Source organism: Scaptodrosophila lebanonensis, unplaced genomic scaffold (genome assembly GCF_003285725.1).
Source record: "Scaptodrosophila lebanonensis strain 11010-0011.00,11010-0021.00 unplaced genomic scaffold, SlebRS2 tig00000171-arrow-arrow-pilon, whole genome shotgun sequence".
In the NCBI taxonomy this organism is placed as follows: domain Eukaryota; kingdom Metazoa; phylum Arthropoda; class Insecta; order Diptera; family Drosophilidae; genus Scaptodrosophila; species Scaptodrosophila lebanonensis.
Window position 1 is genome coordinate 680,695 of NW_022060603.1, and position 25,529 is coordinate 706,223.

The 25,529-nt window shown below is 40.4% G+C and overlaps 2 protein-coding genes across 6 annotated transcripts in view; both read left to right on the plus strand.

The window, feature by feature from the left end:
- LOC115629961 (inhibitory POU protein) overlaps positions 1-22,357 on the plus strand; it is a 39,212-nt gene extending 16,855 nt beyond the window's left edge. For 3 of the 5 annotated variants that reach the window (XM_030526574.1, XM_030526576.1, XM_030526578.1), the window contains 5 exons: positions 20,276-20,453; positions 20,527-20,667; positions 21,352-21,583; positions 22,081-22,238; positions 22,296-22,357. In XM_030526574.1, coding sequence (XP_030382434.1) covers positions 20,276-20,453; positions 20,527-20,667; positions 21,352-21,583; positions 22,081-22,238; positions 22,296-22,357 — 771 coding nt within the window. Of the gene's footprint in view, positions 1-20,275; positions 20,454-20,526; positions 20,668-21,351; positions 21,584-22,074; positions 22,239-22,295 lie in introns of all 5 variants that reach the window. The other 2 variants (XM_030526575.1, XM_030526577.1) reach the window with 1 other exon arrangement.
- On the plus strand, positions 14,049-15,406 carry LOC115629963 (serine/threonine-protein phosphatase alpha-3 isoform). The gene has a single exon (XM_030526580.1). The coding sequence runs from the start codon at positions 14,355-14,357 to the stop codon at positions 15,261-15,263; it is 909 nt and encodes a 302-aa protein (XP_030382440.1). The 5' UTR covers positions 14,049-14,354; the 3' UTR covers positions 15,264-15,406.
- Positions 22,358-25,529: the final 3,172 nt, after the last annotated feature.

Sequence of the window (25,529 nt, forward strand, 5' to 3'; positions counted from 1 at the left end):
AGAGACTTTTTTTTATTCAAATAAGACTAATTATTATAATTGAGAACATGTTGATTTTCATTTCAGAAATTACATGTTAAGTTTGCTGAAATTATTAAATTGTGTTTTATAAAAAAAAATGTTAATGAAATGTCGAATGGAGGAGAGACTGCATCGCACTTAGGAGAATCTGGATATCAGGTTCGGTTATTCTAGTTCCTATACTTTTTGAAATCCATGCACTCAAACAGAAGAATATGTATATGCTTTAGGGGATTCTTGGTGTACATTCTTGGTGTACACCTTTAGATAAAGTGTATGTATAATAAGAATGCTTTAGTAAAAATATAATCAATTGTAATATTATGAATAAATCAGTCTCTTCGAAAGTAGTTGGCAGCTCAGGTTATTTAACCGGCAATAAACATTTATTTCAAGTATTATTTTTGCACTCTAAGGTGTACTCGGCAGAGTTGTTATATGAATTGTCAGATGTGTTGCACGCGCCTTTATTTATTTATTTATGTAAATATATTTACAAATGCAAACAAGTAGTCAACAAAAATTTGCGCCATTTTCAAAGACACTCTCTGTCAGATTTAACTGAAATCTATATCTGTTAAAACAGTCGACTTGTGATGTGCCATAGGGAGGGCTTCCTTTTCCGCTCCGGCTGACATTGTCAGCCTAGTTCGGGAGTTAGCGTCAAAGTTGATTTTCCACTTCATTTGTTAATGTGTTGCCAAATGTCAAGAGCGTTGGCAACATGTGGCAGCCACAGCGTCCCCACCTCCACCCCACAAATGGCCTCCTCAACATAACATTATGAAAACTCATTAAGCTAAACTCGTTTACGCCAAAACGAACCCCATCTCCACTGGGTTGTTGCCTACAATATTTGCGAGCATATGAAAAGCCAATTATGATGGCAATGGCAATCAAGAAACCGAAAGGGTAAACAACAGCAAATATAATGCTAATTAAAATAATCATATCCGTCATAAAACTGAGAGCTGAGAGGGGGCTGGCTGGTGGTGTGCTCCGCACATTTGTAACAATTACTATACAAGGAACAACAAGGCTCTCAAAACAAATACACATTATCAATTTTTCCAACAGTGCAAATGTGCGAAGCGATTTAATGAGGTAGCAGCCCTAGTTTAACGAGTGGCATAGACGGACAGACAGACAGACAGACAGACAGACAGAGAGACCGTCAGACAGTCAGAGATCTCGGCCACTTTGCAGGCATTTATCACAGATTTTTCAGCAACCAGGACATGGACAAACTTTTGCCGAAACCGGCTCAACTTGGGTGGTTTGGCTATTCTGTCTGCCCCGCGGCGCTACCAGCCATGAGTCGAGAATTGAGAGTCGACAGTCGGCAGTCGGCAGTCAACCCCCCACGGCATGTTAACCAAAAAGTACACTTAATTCAATTTAAATTACACTTTCATATTTCCGGCAGCGAGTGGCGAGCCAAACCATACTGCCTGGATATCCATTAGTATTTGCAACATATGGTTCAATTTCCCTCAAATCGTTTTCATCCAAAAATACACAAACACACACGCACTCAAACGCTCCCTGCCTGTGTCTATTCCTGTGCCTGTGCCTGTGACTGTGACTGTGCCTGCTTCTATTTCTGTGGTTCAGGCGGTGGCAGATACATTTCCTCAACAGCAACAACAACAACAGCAACAGCAACAGCAGCAATGGCGACAGTAACCACAAGTGGTTTCTCATATTGAAATTCATTTAGTGCACCTGTTTGATTTTTCCTGTCGTGACTTGGACTCGAAATCGGACGCGGACGTGGACGCAGACACGGACACACCGCCACCCCCCTCGCTAACAACATTAGGGTTTGTCCCTCGTCCTCTGGTGGCGGCATATTGTTTTGTAAATAATCGTTAACTTTCCGCTGCCACTCCACACGCAATCAAATTCCACTTAGGCACTACTGACCGGTTACTAAACACCTGCAACTACACGTGTTTCGGGACCTCAAATATTTGCGCTTGCCGCCAACTCTCCCTGAGGTGGAGAGTACTCGTACAAAAGTCTCACATACATAGGCCTTGATTAGTAACTCACAACTCACTAAAACCTCACCAATTCTCACCTTCATTGCGTTTCTCTTTTGGCTTAAACCTCGAAAGCTAATCAAGAAGAGACGGAATCAAGGCATCTGTAATTAATTGTGAGCCACTTAAAGTCTATATTAGATAGAATTCTTTGCTGAGTTTGTAAAGAAATGGTTTCAAAAATGAGGAGTCAGACTTCACCCCGATAATTTTAACTAAATAATGCCAACAGACATGGGCGAGCCTAAGTCTCTTGTGGATTGAGTAACAAATTTCTGTTATTACCAACTTTTAGCTATCGATGTAACCTTATATACATATATTAATTATTAATTATTACTAATCAACTACTGATCAACTAAACTTGTCGAAATATTCTTTTTATCGAGAAAGTACATTTCTTCTGTCAAACCCCAACACATTTCTCGCAAAGAAACAATTAAAAGGCAATTAAAAAATCTTGACAATAATTTGATCAAGCCCACTAATTTGCGCACAACCATTAGGTGTTTAATGATTTTTTATATTTTTTCACCATAATTATATGTTTTTAATTGACACAAAAGGCCATGAAGATTATTATAAAACCATTACGGACCGATAAATGCGTCTAAACTGTTTCAAAAAACACAGAAAACTAATTGAGTTGTTCATTTCAAGGCTTACTTATAATACTGAATGAATTTCTGGACAAATTGTTTGCTTTTCTGACCAAAATTTAAGCCCATTTTAATTATATGAACAATTTCTACTTAAAACTCCGATATGTGTAAATAAACTGTTCGTTGCGTAGCAAAGCAAGCCTTTCTCTTTAAAAGTTGGACCACAGAATTAGTTAATACAATGTTGTCTCTCCTCGGAAATTTAGGCGAATATGGGTAATGGCTAGTGATGCAATTTTTTGTCGAAAAATCAGTAACGAGTGTCGACCGATGAGACGGAACTGTGGTTATTATTCAACTGTTTGATTAAAATGTGAAGAATCGTTGATTTGAAGATATTTAATTCCATTTCCATTAATTTCACCAATTCTGTGGGCTAATTTTTGCATCGTTGTAATCTCAAAATTAGGCTGGCAAACATATTCGTCGTCGTTATCACCATTCTTGAATCGTGCATACCACTTGCTAACTGCCATTATAAGCGAGTTTCGTCAATTAAAAGGCTTCGGAAAATGTTGAAATAATTCAATCGTCATTTTTGAAACGAACACAGTGTTACTTTGTGATCGACTTGTATCCGGTTGTCACAAAATTTTTACGAGAAGGGAATATTTGTATAGGCTGTACTCAAAAAGGTAAAAGGGTATTCTAGTTTCGTGCGAGTGTACTTGTAACACACAGAAGAAGGCGTCGCAGACCCCACAAAATATACAGTGATGGAAAAAATGATAGAAACGAATTCCACAATAATTGTAAAAGAATTGTTATTTTGAGCTTACCTTTTACTTAAAATGTTAAAATATTAGCTTAACTAACTGATGGAAAAAATGATAGAAACGACAAAACTGTCTTTGTTTACACGAATTTTCTGCAATAAAAATTTGTTCTTTCATTAAAATTAAATTTTTATTAAATATTTACCAAAATTCCACAAGAATTGTAAAAGAATTGCTATTTTGAGCTTACCTTGTACTTAAAATGTTAAAATATTAGCTTAATAACTAACTGATGGAAAAAAATGATAGAAACGACAAAAGTTTCTTCGTTTATACGAATTTTCTGCCATAAACATTTTATCTTTCAGACTGTAAATACTTTGATTAAATTTTTATTAAATAGTTATCAAATTTCCACAAGAATTGTAAAAGAATTGTTATTTTGAGCTTACCTTTAACTTAAAATGTTAAAATATTAGCTCAATGACTTAACTTAACTTTAATGGGCGCTATTAAAACGTACAAGTATATACGTATATAATTTTCTTTCCAAACCACAAACAAAGCAGAAATACTAAATGTTAAAATGAAATCACAATGAAGAATCTTTAACCAATTATCATGCATAATAGAGCAAACATTGAAGACTGAACTTTTTAGCGAAAAAAGGGATGCCGTATATGTTTTTATTTTATTCATCACTGTATTGAAGTATATTCTTGATCAACATAATATCAGTCAATGGAAAAATAAGCTGTTGTTTTCAATAGATATTTAGTTTAGTCTAAACAGTTACCGTTGAAGTAATATTTTGAAAGGAAACAACAGAAACAACCTAAATAAGTTAAACGAACTAAGTTGGACTAAAATGATAGAAAACTTTCCTAAAGCAGATTATGACGCACACTTCTTAGTCTTATGATTGACATAATTGAATGTGTAACAATATTAAATATTGCATAAAACAAAACATTGCAGATAAACAAACAGTGAAAAAAATAAACCTCAATATTGTTATTAATAATTCATTAACGTTGTTTAGTGGCTAACTGAAAGTTATTTTTGTTTTGACTACTCTCGATCCAGTTGTTGTTGTTGTTGCTTTTGTTGTTGTTGTTGTTGTTTGCGTATACGCCCGGCAAAAAGCTCGACAAATTTTCCGCAGAAAGCTTCGTGTCATCCAGTGACAATTTTCTGCCATTCGTCTGTGTATGTGTGTGTGTGTGTTTTCTTTTTTTTTTTTTATTGGTTCGCTCTGCTCTGCTCTGCTCTGCTTCTTTCCGTTTGCTTTACTTCGTTCATTCATTTATTTATTTAGTTTCGTTTTCTTCATCAATTATTTAGGATGTCTGTGTGTTGTGCGTTTGTCTTTTTATTGCGACAATCAAATGCGCAGACGACAAGGATGAAGGCGGAGCGGACTGTGTGTGGCCAGAGCAAGGACGAGACAAATCCTGGCGATGGCTGGCGATGGCTGGCGATGGCCATGGCATGTCAACATGAGCGTGGTCGTCACTCATACGCCCATTTGTGCGCCAAATGTGGTTACACCGTCTCTGTCGCCACCAGCACCACCGCAACTTAATCGTTTTACAATTACACTGCATTTAAAGTACAACAAGGACGAGGAAGTGGCGGAGGCGGAGGTAGAACGACGTCAAATTGCACTTTCACCGCCGCCGCCAATCATGTATTTTTAAAATGCATTTGTATATGTAAAGTGCATTTGGCTTCGCCCGAAGTTGGCAAAAGTCGTCTTAAGCTCTTTAACTGTGCGCCGAATTGAACAGCAATTCAGATTGCAGTCAATTGTGCAAAGGGACGCCTTTCCTTGAGCTTCATCAGGTCCTATTGAGTTTAAAGCGAAGCTCTTGAGGGGCGAAGTTTTTCAAAGTTTAATACAAGCATTAAAACCGTGCATTCAGATTAGCATTAGATTAACAATACATGTTTACAAATATAAAATAGCCCATCCTCGAGCGTGTTTTAGCCTTCGCAAAGGTCTGGCAGGAAGAAGTCCTTTTGCAAGCACCCTGCGCTCCTTCAGTAGCCTGTCGCTATAGCTGCTGTGAACAGGTTTAGGGCTCAGTGAAGGGTCGAGCCGCGCACTAACCAGGGGCAGTTAGTAATTTGGATGCGCTTATAATTAGATTTTGCGACGATCACCCACATCTGAAAGCCACATCGGAGCTATACAATGGCCATAGACAGCTCTTTTTGCTCTACTATAAGTGGCAAAGTGCTACTTCTACACAAAAAAATGTGTTCAGTTAACCTATTTCTTGCTCTTATATATATTTGAATGGCAGGCGATGCTTTTTTCAGTCTTCCTGGTATTAGGCTAGGTCGGGATGTTAGTTGCTTTAAATCTATTCCATCACCTATCTCTTGCTGTTCAACGTAGCTCATTTGATAAGCTGGAGAAGAACCTGCGAGAGTAGATAAGAAATCAAATAAAAATGAGCACTGACTGCTTTCCAATCAACCGCACAGGTAGCGTCTTTCCGTCCAAAGCAGGCAGTTGACGAGTTGGGTAGGGGACACATATGCGATTTCATAGTATAGGCTCCCTTTCGAAAGACTCCCCCCATGCGTTGCTGCCCCCAAACAGCCCATTCCGCTAAAAGGCTAACCCAAATGGCTTGTGTACCCTTTTTTTACGACACTTGACAGGTTAACCTGCTTAAAATGCACATCAACGCATCACTTGACCCACAAGCGAGACACAACCCCTGGAAAAAAAAGGAACCATATGTAAAATTTAATGCAGAAAAGACTAACTCGACGAACTCGACAGTGCGCGGCTCGCAACAACTTTGCAATTATCAGTTACAAATGCTCGGACTAAGGGGTGGTAGTGGGGGAGTGTTAACCAAAAGGCGGGTAACAAACACCATTAGGCATGCCCAGTCTGCTGTCATATCTGTAAACAGCCTCGCAGTTCCGTTGGGCCAACCAACCACTGGCCATTGTTTCAAGTTTGAAATGTGAATGCGAATAGGAATCGGAAAGGACTCGTAGTTGTGTTGTGTTGTGTTGTGTTCGTATGTTTTGAACATTTTCAATAAGGTTGTTATTTACTTACACAGAAGTGAGCATCAAATTGATCGTATTAATGGCCATAACTAGTTTATCCCGCCCATCTTATCAATTCTCGAGGATTATACGCAGATTTCCATTATGCAGCAGCAGCAGCATCAGCAACAGGGGTTGGGCCACAACACGCTGCTGGGTCCTGTCCCTTGTGTGTGGGGTGGGGGGTGGCGGGGGGTAGTTCGGCGTACAACGAACACCGAACAACAAACAACGAACACCAAACACCGAATGGTACATTAATGCAATTTCAATGGACTCGAGCGACTCGGACCAAAACTGAAACACACATTTTCGATTTGCACGCATTCTTTATTTTCACCGGTCCTGTTGTTCCTGCTGTTTGATCCGCTTGTTTTTTTATACCCACGCCCCAGCTCCTGCCTGCCTGCGCACAATTTGTTTTAGCTTCGACTGAGGGTTGGGCCAGCTCCCACAGGAATTCCCAGGCAATATAACTGAAAGCAAAAATGAAGATAACAGTCGGCAGCGCGGCAAGTGCAAATCCACCCGTCCATTTAACAACTTGTGTCCTCGCCCTCGTTCCCGTCCCCGTCCCCGTCCTCGCCCATCCCCCTCCTCCCGACCACCTAATGTTGAGCTCAGCTCAGCTATATAGCCCAGCCACCTGCCCGGCCCATCGTACCTTTTGCCTAACCAACTAACTGCCTTTTTGCTACGCGCCGGCTCGTCTTCCGTCCTGCGTCCTGCGTCGTCCCTTTCGGCTATCCCTGCTCCGCTGTTTCTCTCCGTGTTTGATGCTTGTAAAGACCACTTTACCCGCTATAATAAAAATAAATCATAATATTTTGCGCCCCTCGCCACGTGCGATTTCGTAAAGCCAGGCATGCGTTCATTGTGACCCTGTCCACAGAGCTATATGGATTCAGGACGAACTAGCTCCAAAATGAACGAGTTTTAAGTGCGAAATATATGTTGTTCTTAATTCCTAACTATTAGTTTCATAACTTGGCTGAACTATTTTAGAGTTGAAAGCCTTAGAGATTTGATTCATCCTGATCTATAAACTATCCATATACACAAGTTGAACTAGTTCGTGGAACCACGCTTTTGTTATTATGTTTGTGGCACAGTGGTGCGAATTGCAAGCACAAGATTTGAATCTACCTTAAGTTTTAAGCAGAAAGTTAACAAGATTTTCAATTGAGGCAGCCACTATTTATGTATACATAGTAAGTTTGTCTAGTTCAGAATTTTGTTCAAATATTTTTCACTATGTCTTTGGCACCAGAACTAACCAATGTTCTCTGATGTATATCAAATACATAAATTGCTTAAATTCGCTGATTTTAGTTTCGATATAATTGTGTTCAAATAAATGAAGAACACAAAACAAAACATTTTGATTTTGATTTTGTAAAGATTGTTATTTGCAATAAACATAAGTAACATCGTTAATTTAAATAAACTGAATTAATCCAACAAAACTAAATTTTCTCACACATCTATTAAAAACTTTATGAAATATAACTTAAGGAGAGCAAGTCGTGAATGCCTTTTTTGTTCTTATTTTCTAATTTTAATATACTTATTATTTAATATACTTATTATCATTGAAATGTTTTCTTTTATTTTATTTATTTTGTTGGGGATTTTTGTTGAGATTTGAATTTTGATGAAGTTATTTCTTTAAGCAAACGTTTAAATTAATATGATAATAATAATGTTACCAATAAATAGTGGCCATTCAATTCTTGGCATATTCTGGCAGCAGTTTCGAATCGCGACAATTTATAATCCCGGCACCACTGTGGCATCACAAGTAGGCTGGCGTCGGGCATCGACGTTTACCTTGTTTGCCGGTACTTCCCAGCGTGGTTCGATTCAGGCAGCTTTTTTGTTGTTGTTGTTGTCGTCGTCTGTGTTGTGAGGTTGTAACCCCGGATAATGTACTTAATGCATCTACATATTAATGTCGCCCGAAACCCGCGCAACCCCCGCAGCTGCCAGGACACGCTGCCTCTGAGGCGTTGCCTTCAAACCTGTACGCTGCTTGTTGTCCTCGTAGTTAGTTGTAAGTACGCATATACATACACACATGTATGTATGTGTATGTGTATTTGTATGTATGTGTGTGAGCGTGCCTTTAGTTTTCCACACACACGCACAGACAGACAGACAGACACGAAATCCTTGCATGCCCTCCTGCTCGCTGGTGTAGTTGTGTTTTCTATTACTTGGCCATCGTCGTCTGCGGTCCCTTGTGTTGCCTCATGGGTCGTCCTTGCCAGTGCAGCTCGTTGTGCTTTTTGCTTTTTGTTGTTTTTATTGCACAGACTTTCGTAATGCGAGCGCGCGCGCGAGGGTCGAGAGCGAGAGCCGTGTGATTGCCCCCGCCCTCCATCGTCCTTCGCTCCACTTGTCCGCTGCGCTCGTTCACTTGTTCACTCACCTCCTGCCCACACACACACACACACACACACACACACACACACACACACTCACACACTTCTCAACCTGTTCATCGTTCTCGCTTTGCATTGCGTGTCACGCCACGCCATGCCGTTTGGTGAGGGGAGGTGAGGTGAGGTGAGGGGAGCGGGTCTCGGTTATATTGATATGTCTCCCAGTAGAGCAAGAAAAACAGCCGGTAGCACAGTTAAGCTGGGACCGCAATGTGTAAAAAATTACGAGCTATACATTGAAAGGACGAAAAGGAGGAAGGAAAAAAAAACTAAGGCCTGTCATCTATGTGGGCAGGTGGTTGTTAGCGAGGAAAACTGTTGTTAGCGCTGCTGGTTTTTGGGCAACTTTCAGTCGCTTCCTTCGATCCTTGCCACGCATGATGAGCCAACAACAATATGTTAACCCTGAAACTTCTTAGTGTGTTTGGGTGTGTGTGCGAACACTAAAATATTGCTGCTGCCTGAATTAGTTTATGAGTCGCAGGACCGTCCATACACTCAACAAAATTGTTGCCTAATTAATTAAAAGCGATATTTCATTCTCTCCCCCAGTGCGTAGAGTTGTTTCACTTTTATTTATATTATTTATTCATTTAATGTTATTAAGTATGTATGCAATTTAAATATCTTGTTGGATTTTGCATATTTCTAAACAAATATCAATTTAGGAGCTCCATAAATCATAATGTCTTCTAAAACTAGAGCTTTGTTTTTATAGCTTATTTTATATTTACTTCAAAAGTGGCTTAATTTGGTTAATTTAATTTAGTTTAATCCATATAGTACGTGTTAATTTTTATCTAAGTACCCTCATTCTGAAGTGGCTTAATTAAGCTTTTGATAATATTTTGAAGACCAGACTTGGTCGGCGAATGTGCTTACCCAGTATCTGGCTACAATTATGGTTGACTTAATGGCCAACATTTTCAAGTAAAGCTCAGGTCTAGTAGAAAGAATGTCTAAGCTTAGAGTTTTTGGACTACAATAAAAAATATATTAAATTGTTGTCACAATTTCAAAAACGTACATAACTTTCCAGGTGTTTGAAGACAAATGTGTGGCGAGCACGGCCACATACGAGTATTCAATTATGTATATACACCTAATTCTGTTTTTACACTGTCTTTTTTACAAGTAAGAACACACACAGGTGACAAACAGTTAGAAACCATTGTTATATGGGTCGCTATGCACATTATACAAGTATATGTGATTTAATAAAATAAACATAAATCCTTGTTTTTTCACTGATTTTGATAGGTTTTAGAGATACGGAACCAATCGCCTATATTTCCATATGACCAAAGCCTTTTAACACGGTTCTTTTTTGACACGAATTTTTCTGGAACAAAGTTACGGTGTAAAAACAGAATTAGGCGTATATACGTTTACATATATAATATATACACTAAAATATAGTTATTTGGTGCTAACAGGCATAACAGCAAGTGTAAATAAAGCAGTTTTGAAGCTTGGCAGTGGAGGGGAACATACTTGTAAAGTGCATTTAAATTGCTTATGATTTCTAAAAAGAACATGCTATTAGACTCATTTATTATAGAGTTAATTTAAGTGGCAGATCCCTCGATTCATATTTTAAATTCCATATAGCATACAAACACAATATCATACTAAGTACATAGATGCTCGTATATGAATCGTACATTTAGGTTTTCACCTTTCAGACCTTTCCAATGAGTCGAACGATCGAATATCGTTTTAGTTTTTGGGGCTTGCACGGGTTCAGGTCCCAAAACAAACATTTCTTAGCTTGAGCTCTTCATGCGAATCCAATCGATATCCATGACATACCCTTACTTGTGAACTTTGAAAATTTTGCACACCAATCGGATTTGAAGAAGTCATTTAATTTTAGTTTTATCTTCCATTGCATTTAAAGAGCTTTTCTGTTCACTTTTATTTAAAGTTCGAAGCACCTTTAATACTTGTACTTATACTTTAGTATGCATATGTAAGTCAATTGGTCGCGCACACAAGCAAGTATGCATACTATATGTATATGCGCGTGTGTGTGTGTGTGTGTGCGAATAAAAAGAGAGCTTAGGCAGCGCCGTTTTTTTAAATTTATGGGAGACTCGCAGACGCACAAACAGACAATCAGACAGACAGAGGGACAAACACATATTCATTCATATATGCATAGCTGTTTGTATTCGACATAAATTTTGCACAGTGTATTTTGTGCTGGGAATTCCCTTGGAACTTTTGCCGCCACGACTGCTGACGTCGCCGACAAAAGGTAAAAAGTAAAAGTAAGTAAGGCAACGCACATTCACGTTTGCGTTCGCGTTCGCGTTCGCACTCGCGACTTACCTACCCTCCACCCCCCTCTCCACTCCCCCCTTCACAGCATTGTCCTCTGAACAGAGGCAGCCCTGCTGCCATGCGGATATAAAAATAAAATAAAATCTATTACGTGGCAAACCACCCCACATTTATGTGGCAATTTGTTGTTTTTTGATTGTGTGCGTCTGCAGCCTCAGGATGACGATGAGGATGCGGATGTCGTAGGAGGGGGGACTGCAGGAGTAAAGTGTATCATTTTCCCATTTGCTGCGTTCCTGAGTCAGCCCGGTGCCGGGGCCGCGCTTCATTTGGCGACCCCTTTTTGACGCCAGGCCAGAGCCAGGACCAGAGCCAGAGCCAGGGCCAGGGCCAGAGCGAGGGCACTTCTCGCACTTTGTCTCAATTCCCAACTGTCGCCCGCCCCTGTAGTTGCAATTTATGAAGATTTGTGTGGCCGGTGTGGGCTGGCAGCAGCCCTCTTCATCGTCATCGTCATCCTTCTCCTTCACCAGCACCAACACCACCACTTCCACTTCCACTTCCACCTCCGCGTGCTGCCTCTAGTGCACTTGTTTTGATTTGTTTGGAATAATAACAGATGCTTACCGTTCATATTATTCATTGTTAAAATTATTAACGCTTGACAATAAAAATTGTATTTGAACAGCACTCGAACACACAACGCCATTCTCATTCTCATCGTCATCGTCAACGCCAACGCCATCAGCATCGCCATCGCCATCGCCATCACCAATCGACTCGACTCGATGCGACCCGATCCGACCCGACTCGACCTGTGCATGGCCGACGGCTGTGGTTGCTTGTTCTTGTGCCCGTGCCCGTGCCCGTGCTCGAGCTCGTGCTCGGGTAAATTGCAATTTGTGCAAATATTTATGTACATTGAAAATTACTCATTTGTGTAACACCAATTAATTTTCACAAACAGCAGCAACAGCAACAGCAGCAACAACAATGGGACCCCATTTATAAAACTTGGCATTGCCATCACCATCACCATCAGCATCGGCATCGGCAGTGTTGTATACTGTTGTCCTTCTTCTGGTTAAACAAATGGAAAATGAGGTCTTTTGTTTCCTAAAATAAACTAATTTTGTTTGATGCTGCCACAACCGAAGCCACCTCTCTATGCCTTTGTTGTTGTTGTTGGTTGTTTGTTCGTTCGTTTGTTCGTTCGTTTGTTCGTTCGTTTGTTCGTTTGTTTGCCTTAACCAAAGTTTGTCAAGCGTCTCCTGTGCACCTGCATTGGGGTCCAAGATCAGGGATGAGGCAGAGCTCCCCCCCCCCCCCCCCCCCCCCCCACAACATGCATTCGATTCTGGCTACAAACTACAAACTTTGGCAATTGCAGCCACAAATTGCTACTTCATTTTGCTTACATTGCAATTTTTCATCGTGCCTCTGACAAATTGAAACTAATTAGACACAACCGAAGCCTTGACAGCCCCACTGATTGCAGTCCTTGAAAGCTGTGGCCTCGTCAGGTGGTGGCAATCAGCACAGTACTTTTAAACACACCCTTAATGAGCCACACAGTAAAGGAATTTCTTAAAGTTTGCTCCAAAAAAATCCTTACTGTCTTATTACAGCGCTTCAAATAGGATCACTTTTTATTATGGGAGGCATTTAGATGTTAAGGAGCTTGCACTTCCAACTCTATTGCCAATTGATGATGTACTCAAGGACTCTAAGGCATCCTTTGAAACGCTCGACTTACAAATAATAGTAATCGTACAAGAACTTCTCATTATGGACTAATTATAGTTAATGAGAGATATGGTAGGCTACACATTTTAGCTTTTTATTTGAATGTAAAAGGACGTTCCCTTTAGTTTGAAATGGAACCATCTGCAATTGTGGATAAGCTCTGACTTCAGAAAATATTCTGAAGGACTATTTAGTATAATGACAACCAATTGGAGGTCATAAGCATAGAGAGCCCAGAACTGTAGCTGGTAATAACAAAACTGTTTTATTATCAGAAGAATTCCTTTGGCATACAGTCTGTGCCCACTAATTGCTTAGTTAATCCTATTTTAGTGTTGTTTTAACAAATTTAGTTTGAAAACCTAAAGAAAAGTTATTCAAGTATGACTTCACATTTAAATATTACTTGTGGAGGATTTTTCTCAAACAACGGGGATTAGTCTTTTCTTCAATTTTTACTGAATAATTCATTTCTAAATGCGTTAGTGCTTTTAATAAGGAAACAAGCTAGAGGAGCTAACTATTCATTTTAAAGCAAAGAACAAAACGGAGCTTCTCGGCTAGGAAGGACAATACTTTGAAAATAGTCTCTAAAAGAATTGGGGACATCTGAAGCAGTTCTAATCCATGGCGGACACTTCGCATTCCACAAGAGTCAATCCACTTATTGGAGTTTTTCCACAAATACGAGCAAAGTCTGTTAATTATACAAGTCAGTCATAAGGTGTTTATGTAGAAACCTAATTGTTATCTGACAATTTTACAAATACTTGCACAAATGTCAAAGAAAAACTCATCCAATATTATATGTAACTTCTTCGAACAACTTTTTAGAGACATTTCTATTGCATGTTAGGATGCCATGGATGTTCGAATCGAAGTTTGGTGTCCGATCAATTGCAGCGACATGCACCTGAATTGGATGTAATTCACAGTCAATTTGATGGGCTAGTGCTTCAGAGTTACTAATCGTATGTGGAGAATTGAATCACAGAAATTTCATATCAGTTTAGAACAGTCAGGCGGGCTTTGAAATTTGTACATTTCGTTAGCATCTATATACATTTCGAATCTAAATTGAAAACCCATCACCACAATTTCGCAGATTTAGTTGTGTATAAAATGTGCACGCGATTCTGAGCGAACATAACATCAGCAGGCGTAACCCTACCTACCCTAAAATTAGGCAATTCGAAAGCCCTACACGTTCCGAATCACGAATCGGTGGGTCAACTGCCTAGGCGGCGTCTACAATAATTCTCCATTATTAACAGCCACGCATCTCTGTGTTGAAACCGACACCCAAATCTATATCCGAATCAAAATTGGAACCGAACCCGAAAGCGACAATTAGGCAATATGTCGGAGGTACTCAACCTGGATAGCATCATATCGAGACTGTTGGAGGTACGCGGCGCCAGGCCTGGCAAGAATGTGCAACTGAGCGAGGGGGAGATACGCGGCCTATGTCTCAAGTCGCGTGAAATATTTCTGGCACAGCCCATTCTGCTCGAACTGGAGGCCCCGCTTAAAATTTGCGGGGACATACACGGCCAGTATTATGATTTATTGCGACTCTTTGAGTACGGGGGCTACCCGCCCGAGTCCAACTATCTCTTTCTCGGTGACTACGTCGACCGAGGTAAGCAGTCGCTGGAGACCATTTGCCTGCTGCTCGCCTACAAGATCAAGTACTCGGAGAACTTTTTTCTACTCCGCGGCAATCACGAGTGCGCGAGCATAAATCGCATCTACGGATTCTATGATGAGTGTAAGCGCCGCTACACAATTAAACTTTGGAAGACCTTCACAGACTGTTTCAACTGTTTGCCCGTCGTAGCGATTGTCGATGAGAAGATATTTTGCTGTCACGGCGGCCTCAGTCCCGATCTCACATCCATGGAGCAGATCAGACGGATCATGCGACCCACGGATGTGCCAGATCAGGGCCTCCTTTGTGATCTGTTGTGGTCCGATCCCGACAAGGACACCATTGGCTGGGGCGAGAACGACCGCGGCGTCAGCTTTACGTTCGGTGCCGAGGTCGTCGGGAAATTTCTGCAGAAGCACGATCTCGATCTGATCTGTCGGGCGCACCAGGTTGTCGAGGATGGTTACGAGTTCTTCGCCAAGCGGCAGCTGGTAACTCTTTTCTCTGCGCCCAACTACTGCGGAGAGTTCGATAATGCCGGCGCCATGATGTCTGTCGACGACACCCTAATGTGTTCGTTCCAGATACTAAAGCCTGTGGAGAAGCGAAAAAAGTGAGAGAGTGAGAGTCGATTTTGGCCGGAGTTCCAGGGCTCTCATTTGTGCCGTTTCATTTTATACAACAGCTGATCCAAATTGTCATATTGTACGATATATATTCGATATCTAAATTACAACATTTTCTTGGTATAAGTAATTAATTGATCATTCTTTTACTAATTACACGTGGCAGTGCTTGAACGATGAGAATTGATTTCGAATAGCAATCGCCTCCAAAAAGATTAAATAGTGGGTGAAATAGTGCTGGCTATATTTCTCATTTGTTTTTTGATCAGGGCTTAAACACAACTTCAAAATGAAATTCCACAACTTTCATCAGTTAAAGCTTGAATCGTGAAAGTGAGATCTCCTGATGTTGCTTATGTATATTGTTGATAAAAAATCAGAACAGAAATGTTTTGGAAAGCATTAAGCTTGAGGGCAAGCCTACATTTTCTCTTTTATGGTTGACAGTTCTTCATTTAGGGGTTTTTAGTTATACTTGTAAATCCAATATATATTTACTTTAAATGCTTTATATACTTTAAATACCTTTCATAGTTCTTGCCTTTATAATACAACGTTATCTATATATAACAAATTGCTTTGCAAAAGCCAAATTAAAGACATTTTTTTTATTCCAAAATTGTCCATCTTTATGAATACGCGAGCTTTTTTAACCATAATAGCAAACATTTAGATCATTTAGGCGAAGTTTGTAAATCCCATTATATTCTATTGTTGGAATGGCGGAAACATCACTCTTTGGAGAACAAGTTTTTTATCGTAACCAAGCATTATATTTATAAGTATTATAAATGATCTTAATATGTTTATAAAGCCACAGGATCGGTTGGTAGAAAATTAATTTTAGTAGCAACAACGTTTTGTTTTGTTTTAATTTTTATAATATATACCCAAGACTTCTTTTTTTATCTTTGGGATAGGGCATAATGTTGTTAAGTGCAAGGTGTATCCAAAGACTGAAAATTGCTAATTTTGTTTATATGTATGTATATATATTTATATATACATCTGCATTCTCTAAGGCCGCGCTTTGCAACCACACACGTAGGTACCTGGTTGCCCGTCTGGTTGCCTGCCTGCCTGGTTGCCTGACTGCTCTGTCTAGTCATGTCTTCCGGTCTATCATTTGCAATCATGGCTCGTTATTATTTGCCGCCGTCGCTTACCATAACATATTAACAATGCTGAAAAATTAATGAACAATAACAAAAAAGCACACGAGACAGCAAAATGCCGGCAAAGGGGCCCACAACAGCAGCAAAACAAAAACAGAAAAGGAATTGCACCAAAAACGCTTTATTATGGCAAAGCGACAGGAACAAAAAAATACAACAGCAACAACAAATTACATTATACAATATGTAATGAGGTCATTTGCGCGTAAACAATCACACAAACACACACACACACACACACAAAAAGAGACACATATACATACATACGTATGTATATACATATATACATGGAAGGAAAAACGCAAACCGGAGACCGGCGTGGGCATACACACGCACAGGCATGGTCACATGTTTATCAACAACAGCAAATAAATAAATTATGTTGGAAATTTGTTAATAAGTGATGAGCAAGAAAAACGCAGCAAAGGAAAAGAGGAGCACCAGCAGCGATGAAAAATAAGCAAAACGAAAAGGAAACACTGAACGAAGCGGCAAACTAAAAATCAAAATAAAATGGCGTCGCAGACGGCAGAGCGGAAGTTGTCGACGATGGCGACGATGGCGATGGCGACGGCGGTGGCGGTTGTTGCGGTAAAGACGATAAAGATGACAGCAATGGCGTGCAGGTGTTTGTGTATGAGTCTATGAGAGTGAGTGTGTGTGTGTATGTGTGTGATGGCTTTTGCTCTCATTTTAAGTCACCGCTCTGTTTGCCTGCCTGGTCGAGAACATTTTATTTCCGTTTGATTTTTGTAGCATAAGTATTCCTCAAAAGTTTTTATTTGGTTTGACATCGATATTTGAATTGGGTTTTTCTTTCATTTTTATTTAGCACACACACATGCGCTTGCACATAACAATGCCACACCCACACATGCAAACGTACATATGTATTATGTCAGTACATACTATACATACATATGTATGTATATGCCTGCCATCTATCTCGCTCTATTTGCCCCCTGATTTTGCACATTCTTGATATTGTGTTTGGCTTTAGCTACTCATAAAATGTATTGGCGCCATCTAGCGCTCATATTCAATATATGTATTTCTGTTATTTTTATGCCATTGTTGTTGCTATTGTTGCAGCTTTTGTTGTTGGTGAGCCTGGCTTTTAAAATATTTATTAATTGAATTATGCGCCTAATGAAATGAACAGAAATTAACTTGGACGCTGTCGTCCTCAACATCCCCATCGTCTCCATTGTCGTAGCCTGCGTAGCCAGCATCGATGTCAGCAGCGACAGAAGCAGTAGCAGTAGCCGTATCCGTAGCCGTAGCATTGGCAGTGGCAGCGACAGCGTGTGGGCATTGCCCAAATAAATTTTGCATAAGCCTCAGCCAACCACAATGCAGCAGCATGGAGAGCCCCCAGCAGGGCCTCCACAATGCTCAGCAATGTGTTCGCTCTCTGACGCAGGAGGTAGCTGCCCAATGCGACGGCGTCAACAGCGACTGCGGCTGCGGCGGCGACGTCAGCCACGACGATGAGTTGCCAAAAACAAAAGGCAGAATCGGACTCAAAACTCAAGGAGCGCAGGAAGGAAAGAGATGAAGCGATTAAGTGCAAGCGAGCGCACAAACGAATGCGAGCTTACAAGAGAGCGGCAGAGCGAGAGAGCCGGCGGCAATCAGAGTGTGAGTGTGAGCGAGAGAGAGAGAGTGGTGCGTCAAGGGTGCAAACCAATAACAGTCAGACTAATTTTGGGATTGGTTTATAATTGAAGAGTTTGCCATTGTGTGAGTAGTTTTTATTGCGCCGCCGTCGTCGCTCTTTATTGTTGTTGCCATATTTGCTGTTGCAGTTACTTTTGTTATTGCATTTGTTATTGTTGTTGTATATTGTTGTATTATGTACTAGGAACCAACACCTACCGCCCCACTCCACTTCCTCGCTGCCAACGTATCTTATTGTTTTTCATAGGCCTTTCGCCATTTGCAAATATATTTGTCCATTCCCGCCTTCCTGCCTGCCTGTCTGCTTATCATTTTAGAGTTTTACATAATTGCCGTAGCACCCCCGCCCCTCTCGCAACAGCCCAACCATCGTCATCGTCTCCGTCTCCGCTGCCAACTCATATCCAATTCTAAACGCACATGGGGCGTGCTCACAAGCTGTACATAGTTTTCGGCTGGGCCACATTTAAAAAGATAAATAAATATGAGTGTGTTGTCCTGTCCGCTTACTCTGTGTCCCCACTGACAAGGCACTACCAATAGACCGAGAAAGAGAGGGAGAGACAGAGAGAGAGACGGTATACAAGAGAGCCTGCCAGTAAGTGGAAGTGAGAGGAGCGCGTATTCTACTGCAGACGCCCCAAACTAGAAACAAACTGGGCAACTGGCCGGCATTTTGGGTGGCTATTGGCGTTTTGTTATAGCATAGCATACTTTTCAGCTGTAATCTGTTTAAATGCTTAACAAAGCAAGGCGCTTTGCCACACACACACACAATGAGAGAGACTCACGCATACACTGTTGAACTACACTGCCTCATGCCTTTTAGTTGTTATTCATATTTGTTTTAATAATTGAACATTTCTATAAATTTTTGATGCATAGACAAAAGAGTTGTGTGTCTGTACGTAAGTAGTATAATGTATATGGATGTGTGTGTTTGTGTGTAACACCACGTCAGTGTATGCATGTCTCATTCATTTAAGACCCTTCAAAAGTTACTCTGTATGAGTGTGTCAGTGAGTGTATCGTTCAATTAAAGCTACACGACACAAAAGACCGAAACAAGTGCAGGCGAACAATTTACAACAAATTTTCAACTTGAGTTTTCTACAAGTTTTTTTATGATAAAGGGTTGTCGCCGTCCTCGGAGGGTGGCCGAGCTCTTGAAGAGTGGGGAGCAGTGCCAGTGCTGGGCAATGTTGTACTGGGCTTAATTAGTCACTGCTGAGCCAACAATCATTTCTACCCAATTGTAACTTTCAATGCACTTTTCATGTTGCTCAATAAATGGTTTCAACTTAGAGCTCCAAAACGATAAAATGACACTTTTTTATACTTATTTATTAAACAGGAGTCGTATAGACGCTGGCTACTGTTGGTTGCTAGCCGAGAGGATTAGCAATTGACACATCTGTTAAGCTACGGTCAAAATTGCAAATTATTTGAAGAATAACATGTCGTTTTTTTTTATGTACAAATAAAAAGAAAGCTATATTTTAAAATATAATTCGTGTTAATTGAAGTACTATTTTATTCATGACTGCCTCAGCTGACAGCACAGTACACGATCAGTTAGTACTGCTTAATATTGTAAATTCTGGTAAAATCTGGCTGGATTGAACTCGGTATTATCTCAAGCAATAAGCATTCTCCGTTTGTTAATCTTTCGCCCTACGACAGTCCATGCCATTGTTGTCGACAAGTTGATGTGTGTTCTGCCAATGTCGTCTTAACTTTTCTTTTATGGAAAATTCTAGCTACTCTTTAAAAATTCAAAAGCAAAAGTAAGATCCTTGTCAGTCGTGTATGGTCTCCGCAAACAAGTCGATAAAACGAGACAAAAAAAGAAAGAAATGGAAGATTATAAAAGGTTTACTTTCTCTTGTATGGTGTATCTTCTTGCATTATAGATTTATGTAATGAATTGTTTGTATCCACATATCAACCTTTCTCTGATTTAATATTCACAATTTTCCAAAGATGTGATCGGGTTTGAGCAAAAAACAAAGCGAACTGAATGAGACGATTAGAGAAAACAGAAATAAATTCTGGTTTGATAGACATCTTAGAACAGTTATTATTAATTTAAGCTAATTATCCAAGATTTGCATACTATTAAAATTAATGCTCGCAATGGCTTGTCAGATGCACCATTCAATGGATCAACTGGACATGCTGGACCCGACGGGCTCGATGACAACGTTAGCGCCCATTTCGGAGTCACCCCTAACGCCAACGCACCAACACCTGCACGGTTCCTATCACAGTATGAATCACATGATGAGCCACCACCATCCGGGCACGTTAAGTGGACACACGGCGGGTGAGTTTGAACCCCTCTGAATTCCTAAACTGTAGCAGGAGCCTCAACCTATCGACTGCTATCGCACATGCAGGGCATCATGGACACTCAGCGGTACATCATCCTGTCATAACAGCGGCTGTGGCGGCTGCTGGCCTGCATCCCGACACCGACACAGATCCCCGCGAGCTGGAAGCCTTTGCGGAGCGTTTCAAGCAGCGACGCATTAAACTAGGTAAACCCATAGACGCACAAACTCACAATTGGCTTGCTCCTCTATCCAGGCCCGGCGACTGACTATTATTGGTTCGGCTTATCGCAGATGTTTCCATTTGTAATTCAAAAAAATTACTTATAAGAACTCAAAAAGGTTAAACATTTAGTCAGCCAACAATATTAACTCATGACCATTTAATTTCAAGAAGACACATCGGATCTTTTCTAATACATTTTTCAGTATAAGTATGACTCAGTTGGAAGCAATGGTGAAGCTTCCGCAAGTGTATGTTTACGTTTGATCTTACTTTTATGCCATTTTTAGTTAAAATAACGAAAGGAAAGTTTAAGATAATTTAGTTCTCGATTCGAAATGGGCTTTCCATGCAACGCTAGAGCGGGGTCACCACATCTTTTAATTAGTTTGTGACTGAAAATCATCAACGTGGCTAAGGATTCGACTTATCGCATACAATCAATACGAAACCACCTACCTTACCTTTTTAGTTAGCTCCTGAGTTGTTAATAAAGATAAGAAATTGGTGAGAAACTAAATAAGTATGAATGAGTAATAAATCACCGGAGGGTATGCTTTCTGCCGGGCCTGTCATTGCCCATTAAAGAAATTATTACACTGCCCTGGTCCCTAAATCGTGGGCTGCCAACAAACACACAACCTCTTTCCGCTCTGGCCTTCTTGCAGGTGTCACGCAAGCCGATGTGGGCAAGGCCCTTGCCAATCTCAAGTTACCTGGCGTCGGCGCGCTGTCGCAAAGCACAATCTGTCGCTTCGAAAGCCTCACGCTGTCGCACAATAACATGATCGCGCTGAAGCCCATCTTGCAGGCGTGGCTGGAGGAGGCTGAGGCGCAGGCGAAAAACAAGCGACGGGATCCGGACGCACCTAGCGTGCTGCCGGCGGGCGAAAAGAAAAGGTAGAAAGTGTTTTAATTAGAGTGGTAAACCGCATAGACAATGCTCCCAGAAACCCCACCAACCCGAACTGCTTAACAATCACATCCAACATCTCTCTCACCCGTCCCAATCAATTGGATGACTGATTGGCATGCCAACATCCCCATCACCATCGTCATTCCCATTCCCTTTCCCATCCACAATCCCCAAGCACACACCAATTCTCTGTCTTTCCTCTTATCACAGACAACCCCGCATAATTTGAAAATGGAAATTGTAATCAAAATTCTGCTGTCTGCTGTCAAATGTTCACCTGATACCCCATTCATGCATAGATATATGTATATATGTATATTAACATAATGCATACATATATACATATGTATATATGTAGAGAAAAGAGAGAGAGGGAGAGAGAGAGAGAGCTGAGAGAGATACATATGTAGATCCAGTACCCAACCCTCATGTAGGGCCCATTTCTAAAGTAATCTATATCGAGTCTTTTTTCAAGAAAAAGGACTTCCATTGCGGCACCTGAAAAGCGTTCCCTGGAAGCCTATTTCGCCGTCCAGCCGAGACCATCCGGTGAGAAAATCGCTGCCATTGCCGAAAAGCTGGATTTGAAGAAAAACGTGGTACGCGTCTGGTTCTGCAATCAAAGGCAAAAACAAAAACGTATGAAATTTGCTGCACAACAACACTGACAATCAAATAATACAGCCACACAATTAGGTATAGTTAGTAGTGTAACACCATCAATGACTGGCCACGGTTCGGCGGGATTTGGATACTGATAGTCGTTTATGGCGGCGGCAGCAGCGGCAACGGCAACGACAACCACACAGTCAGCGTCAGCGCCAACGTTCGCGTCGGCGTCGGCCTCAATGATGGGAACAACAGCAACAACACCAACGGCAGCCGCCGCAGCGATGGCGGCAGCAGCACTGCCCATATCGGGCGACTATTATCTATAGAGAGTGGTGATTCATATCGATACGACGAGGATGGACAACGAGGACAACAGCAGCAACACCAACAACACCTATTCCAACCAATGCAACAACAACAATTACAAGCACTACAATGATGAACACAACACCAAGCAATTCCTTTACCGTTCCTCATTGCGTGTCATCTACAACAACAACAACAATTGCAGCAGCAGCAGCAGCAGCAATAACAATAATAAGGAATATGCAACACCCGACTCAGCCATGTCAGCAACAATCATGAAGCGACTAAAGCTGCTCCAACCACACACACACACACACACACACGCACATGCACACTTTCACACACACCCCTCTCTCTTCCCCCCTACACACACACACACACACACACACACACACATACACAATTGAAAGCCATTCAACCAAAGAGCTAAACTAATTTAAAACGTCAATCAAATAATTAAAGAAATGTAAAGAATAAAGCAAACACACAAAACATAAAGCTAAAGACGAAGACGAAGAAGAGAGACAAGAACAAAATACAAAACAAAACAAAAAAAACTTGATTACCAAAATGAACTACAAGAATTTTTTAGGAACGAATAATGAAACAATGGACCAACATATCAAATGTCAATAATTTATTGAATTGTATAAGAAAAAAAGGTGAGTAAACAACAAACACTTTACATACTTCAGATTCAATAAGTATAGCTTTTAAGACCTCTAAGTGATGATCTGGTATTATATTTAACTCAATATTTGGTTAAATATTTGGGTTTCGAAATATACCAACATTAGTCGAAAAATGGCCTTCACTCGTACTTTTAAGAAGAACTCCATATGAGAGCTATGATAAATATTATGTCCGTCTATCTGACACCAAACCAACTTAATTTAAAACCTTACTATACATACTAATTTGTTTATTATTAAGTAGTTTTTCAATTGGTTACGAAGAAGTTATCAAACTTAGTGGGAAAGGGGGCAAGTTACTAGATATATCGCAATCGTTTTTCAAATAGTTCTTAAATCTTATATTTTTTTTAAAGATAGTGAAAAGAACACTTTAGCCGGGCGTCCTATTGATTCTCATATGTAACTTTATTAGAGCTGGTCTTTTGAAAGTCATAGCTTCTTAAACTCCTAAAATTTACGTATAAAGATGATGAAATACTTACAATGATATTCCAATTTCTTTAAACAGAACAGAGATATTTCTAAGAAATGCTCGGATTGAAAAATATCAATATCAGCCTTCTTGCTGAGACATCTTATAACAGAAGAGCTAGACCAAGCAGATAGGAAATAATACTCATAAAACGATTGGTGCCTACAGATGCGACTTTCTCTTCACTATAATTGTATTTAGAAGTTCCAAATAAAGCATATTGTTACTAGTTAAGGTAGTTAAATAAGTAACCCACTTCTTTCGCATCTAATTGCGTTTAGCCGGCTTTATGATAATTAATAGATCCCCAAATAAGAGCGACTTATCCTTCGGCCAGACGCGCCAAGGAATGGAGAAGAGCAAAAAATTTGTACAAAGTTTTCTGATTTGTGCGTAAGCTTTTAAGAGAAATGAAAGCAAATCAAATTGCTTAAACGAACCCAAAAAGTGGCCACAATCGTGGGCCACCCGCAACCGTCTTCATCTTCATTCGCAAATGACTTTTGAACTACTTATTGAAGTATCTTTAAAGTGCCCTACTAATTAATTAATTTTCTTCTTCTCCCTTTTATCTTTTACTTCGCAGATTTAAAACCAAAAAACAAAAAAAAGAAACGAAAATGAAAACAATTTACACGGGCCCCCCTTCCCCGCTCTGCTGCCACGCACACACACACACAAACACACACAGAGACGCACAGGCACACACACACAAACCCACTCGCACACAGGCCGGCCGTCTTTGTTAGTGTATGTGTTAGTGTGGCATTGTGCGTGTGCGTGTGTGTGTGTGTGTGTGTGCGCGCACAACATGCGACCAAAAATAAAGTTACACCAACATTGCTTCAAGTGATCCGATAATAAGAATTGCGCTCTAAACTAACACTAAGCTAAAACACTACTAACAACAACAATGGAAGAAACTACAACTATATGTGGAGGCAACAACAGACACACACTGACACACCCACACCCACACACACACACAGATAATCAAGCATTAGCCTATGTACATACATATATATATAGAGTTTAATTGTACATACCGCATACAAAAGAAGACGAAGCAGAAGAAGCAGCAGTTTTAAAGCAAAGAATTATATAGCGAGATTTTTTAGCTTAAAAGCCATAACTAATAAAAATTAGTAGATACAATAGTAAGTAACCCCCACATACTAGCCCCCTCCCCCACCCACCTAGTCCCGTACAGCCACACACCACCACCGCACCACCGCTCCACAGTCCGAGGCCGCATTGAAGCCCAAAACACGTTCCCAACCCAGGCCGAGCGGGTTTAGCAGCAATCCTGATGCTTCCTTAAGTGCGACTATGTGTTCTTTTCTCGGTTTTTTGTTCTCGGAACGCCCCCTCCAGCCCCGCCCAGCCAACAGATTAAGCCGATATGGATATGCCCGCACACACCCCCCCACACACACACACACACACTAACACACACTAACACACACTAACACACACACACTCAGCAAGAAGACAATTTTTTTTCCTAAACTTAAGTAAATTAATGCAAATAAAAGTTTAAAAGAAGAAGAAAAAAGAGGAATGTTAGCAACAACTGGAGATATTGCAACGAATTTAAAATGTTGCCAAACTAAACTAAAACCAAAAACACTTGATGAATATAAAAAAACTACAATATTATATATCTATAAAGAATTTTTAAAATATATGTATATTTAGTGATTTTTTCGTTTTTTTTTTTTTATAATTTAGCACATTTCATAGTTATAGTTTTAATTAGAGTTGTACATATAAAGACGATAATAGAGATGAAGATGTTGACGATGATGATGAGCTAACGACGAAGAAGCCGACGACGATGAAGAC

What these genes read in the sequence shown, in the direction of transcription:
- LOC115629963 (XM_030526580.1), top strand. Translation starts at nt 14,355, where the DNA reads ATGTCGGAGGTACTCAACCTGGATAGCATCATATCGAGACTGTTGGAG.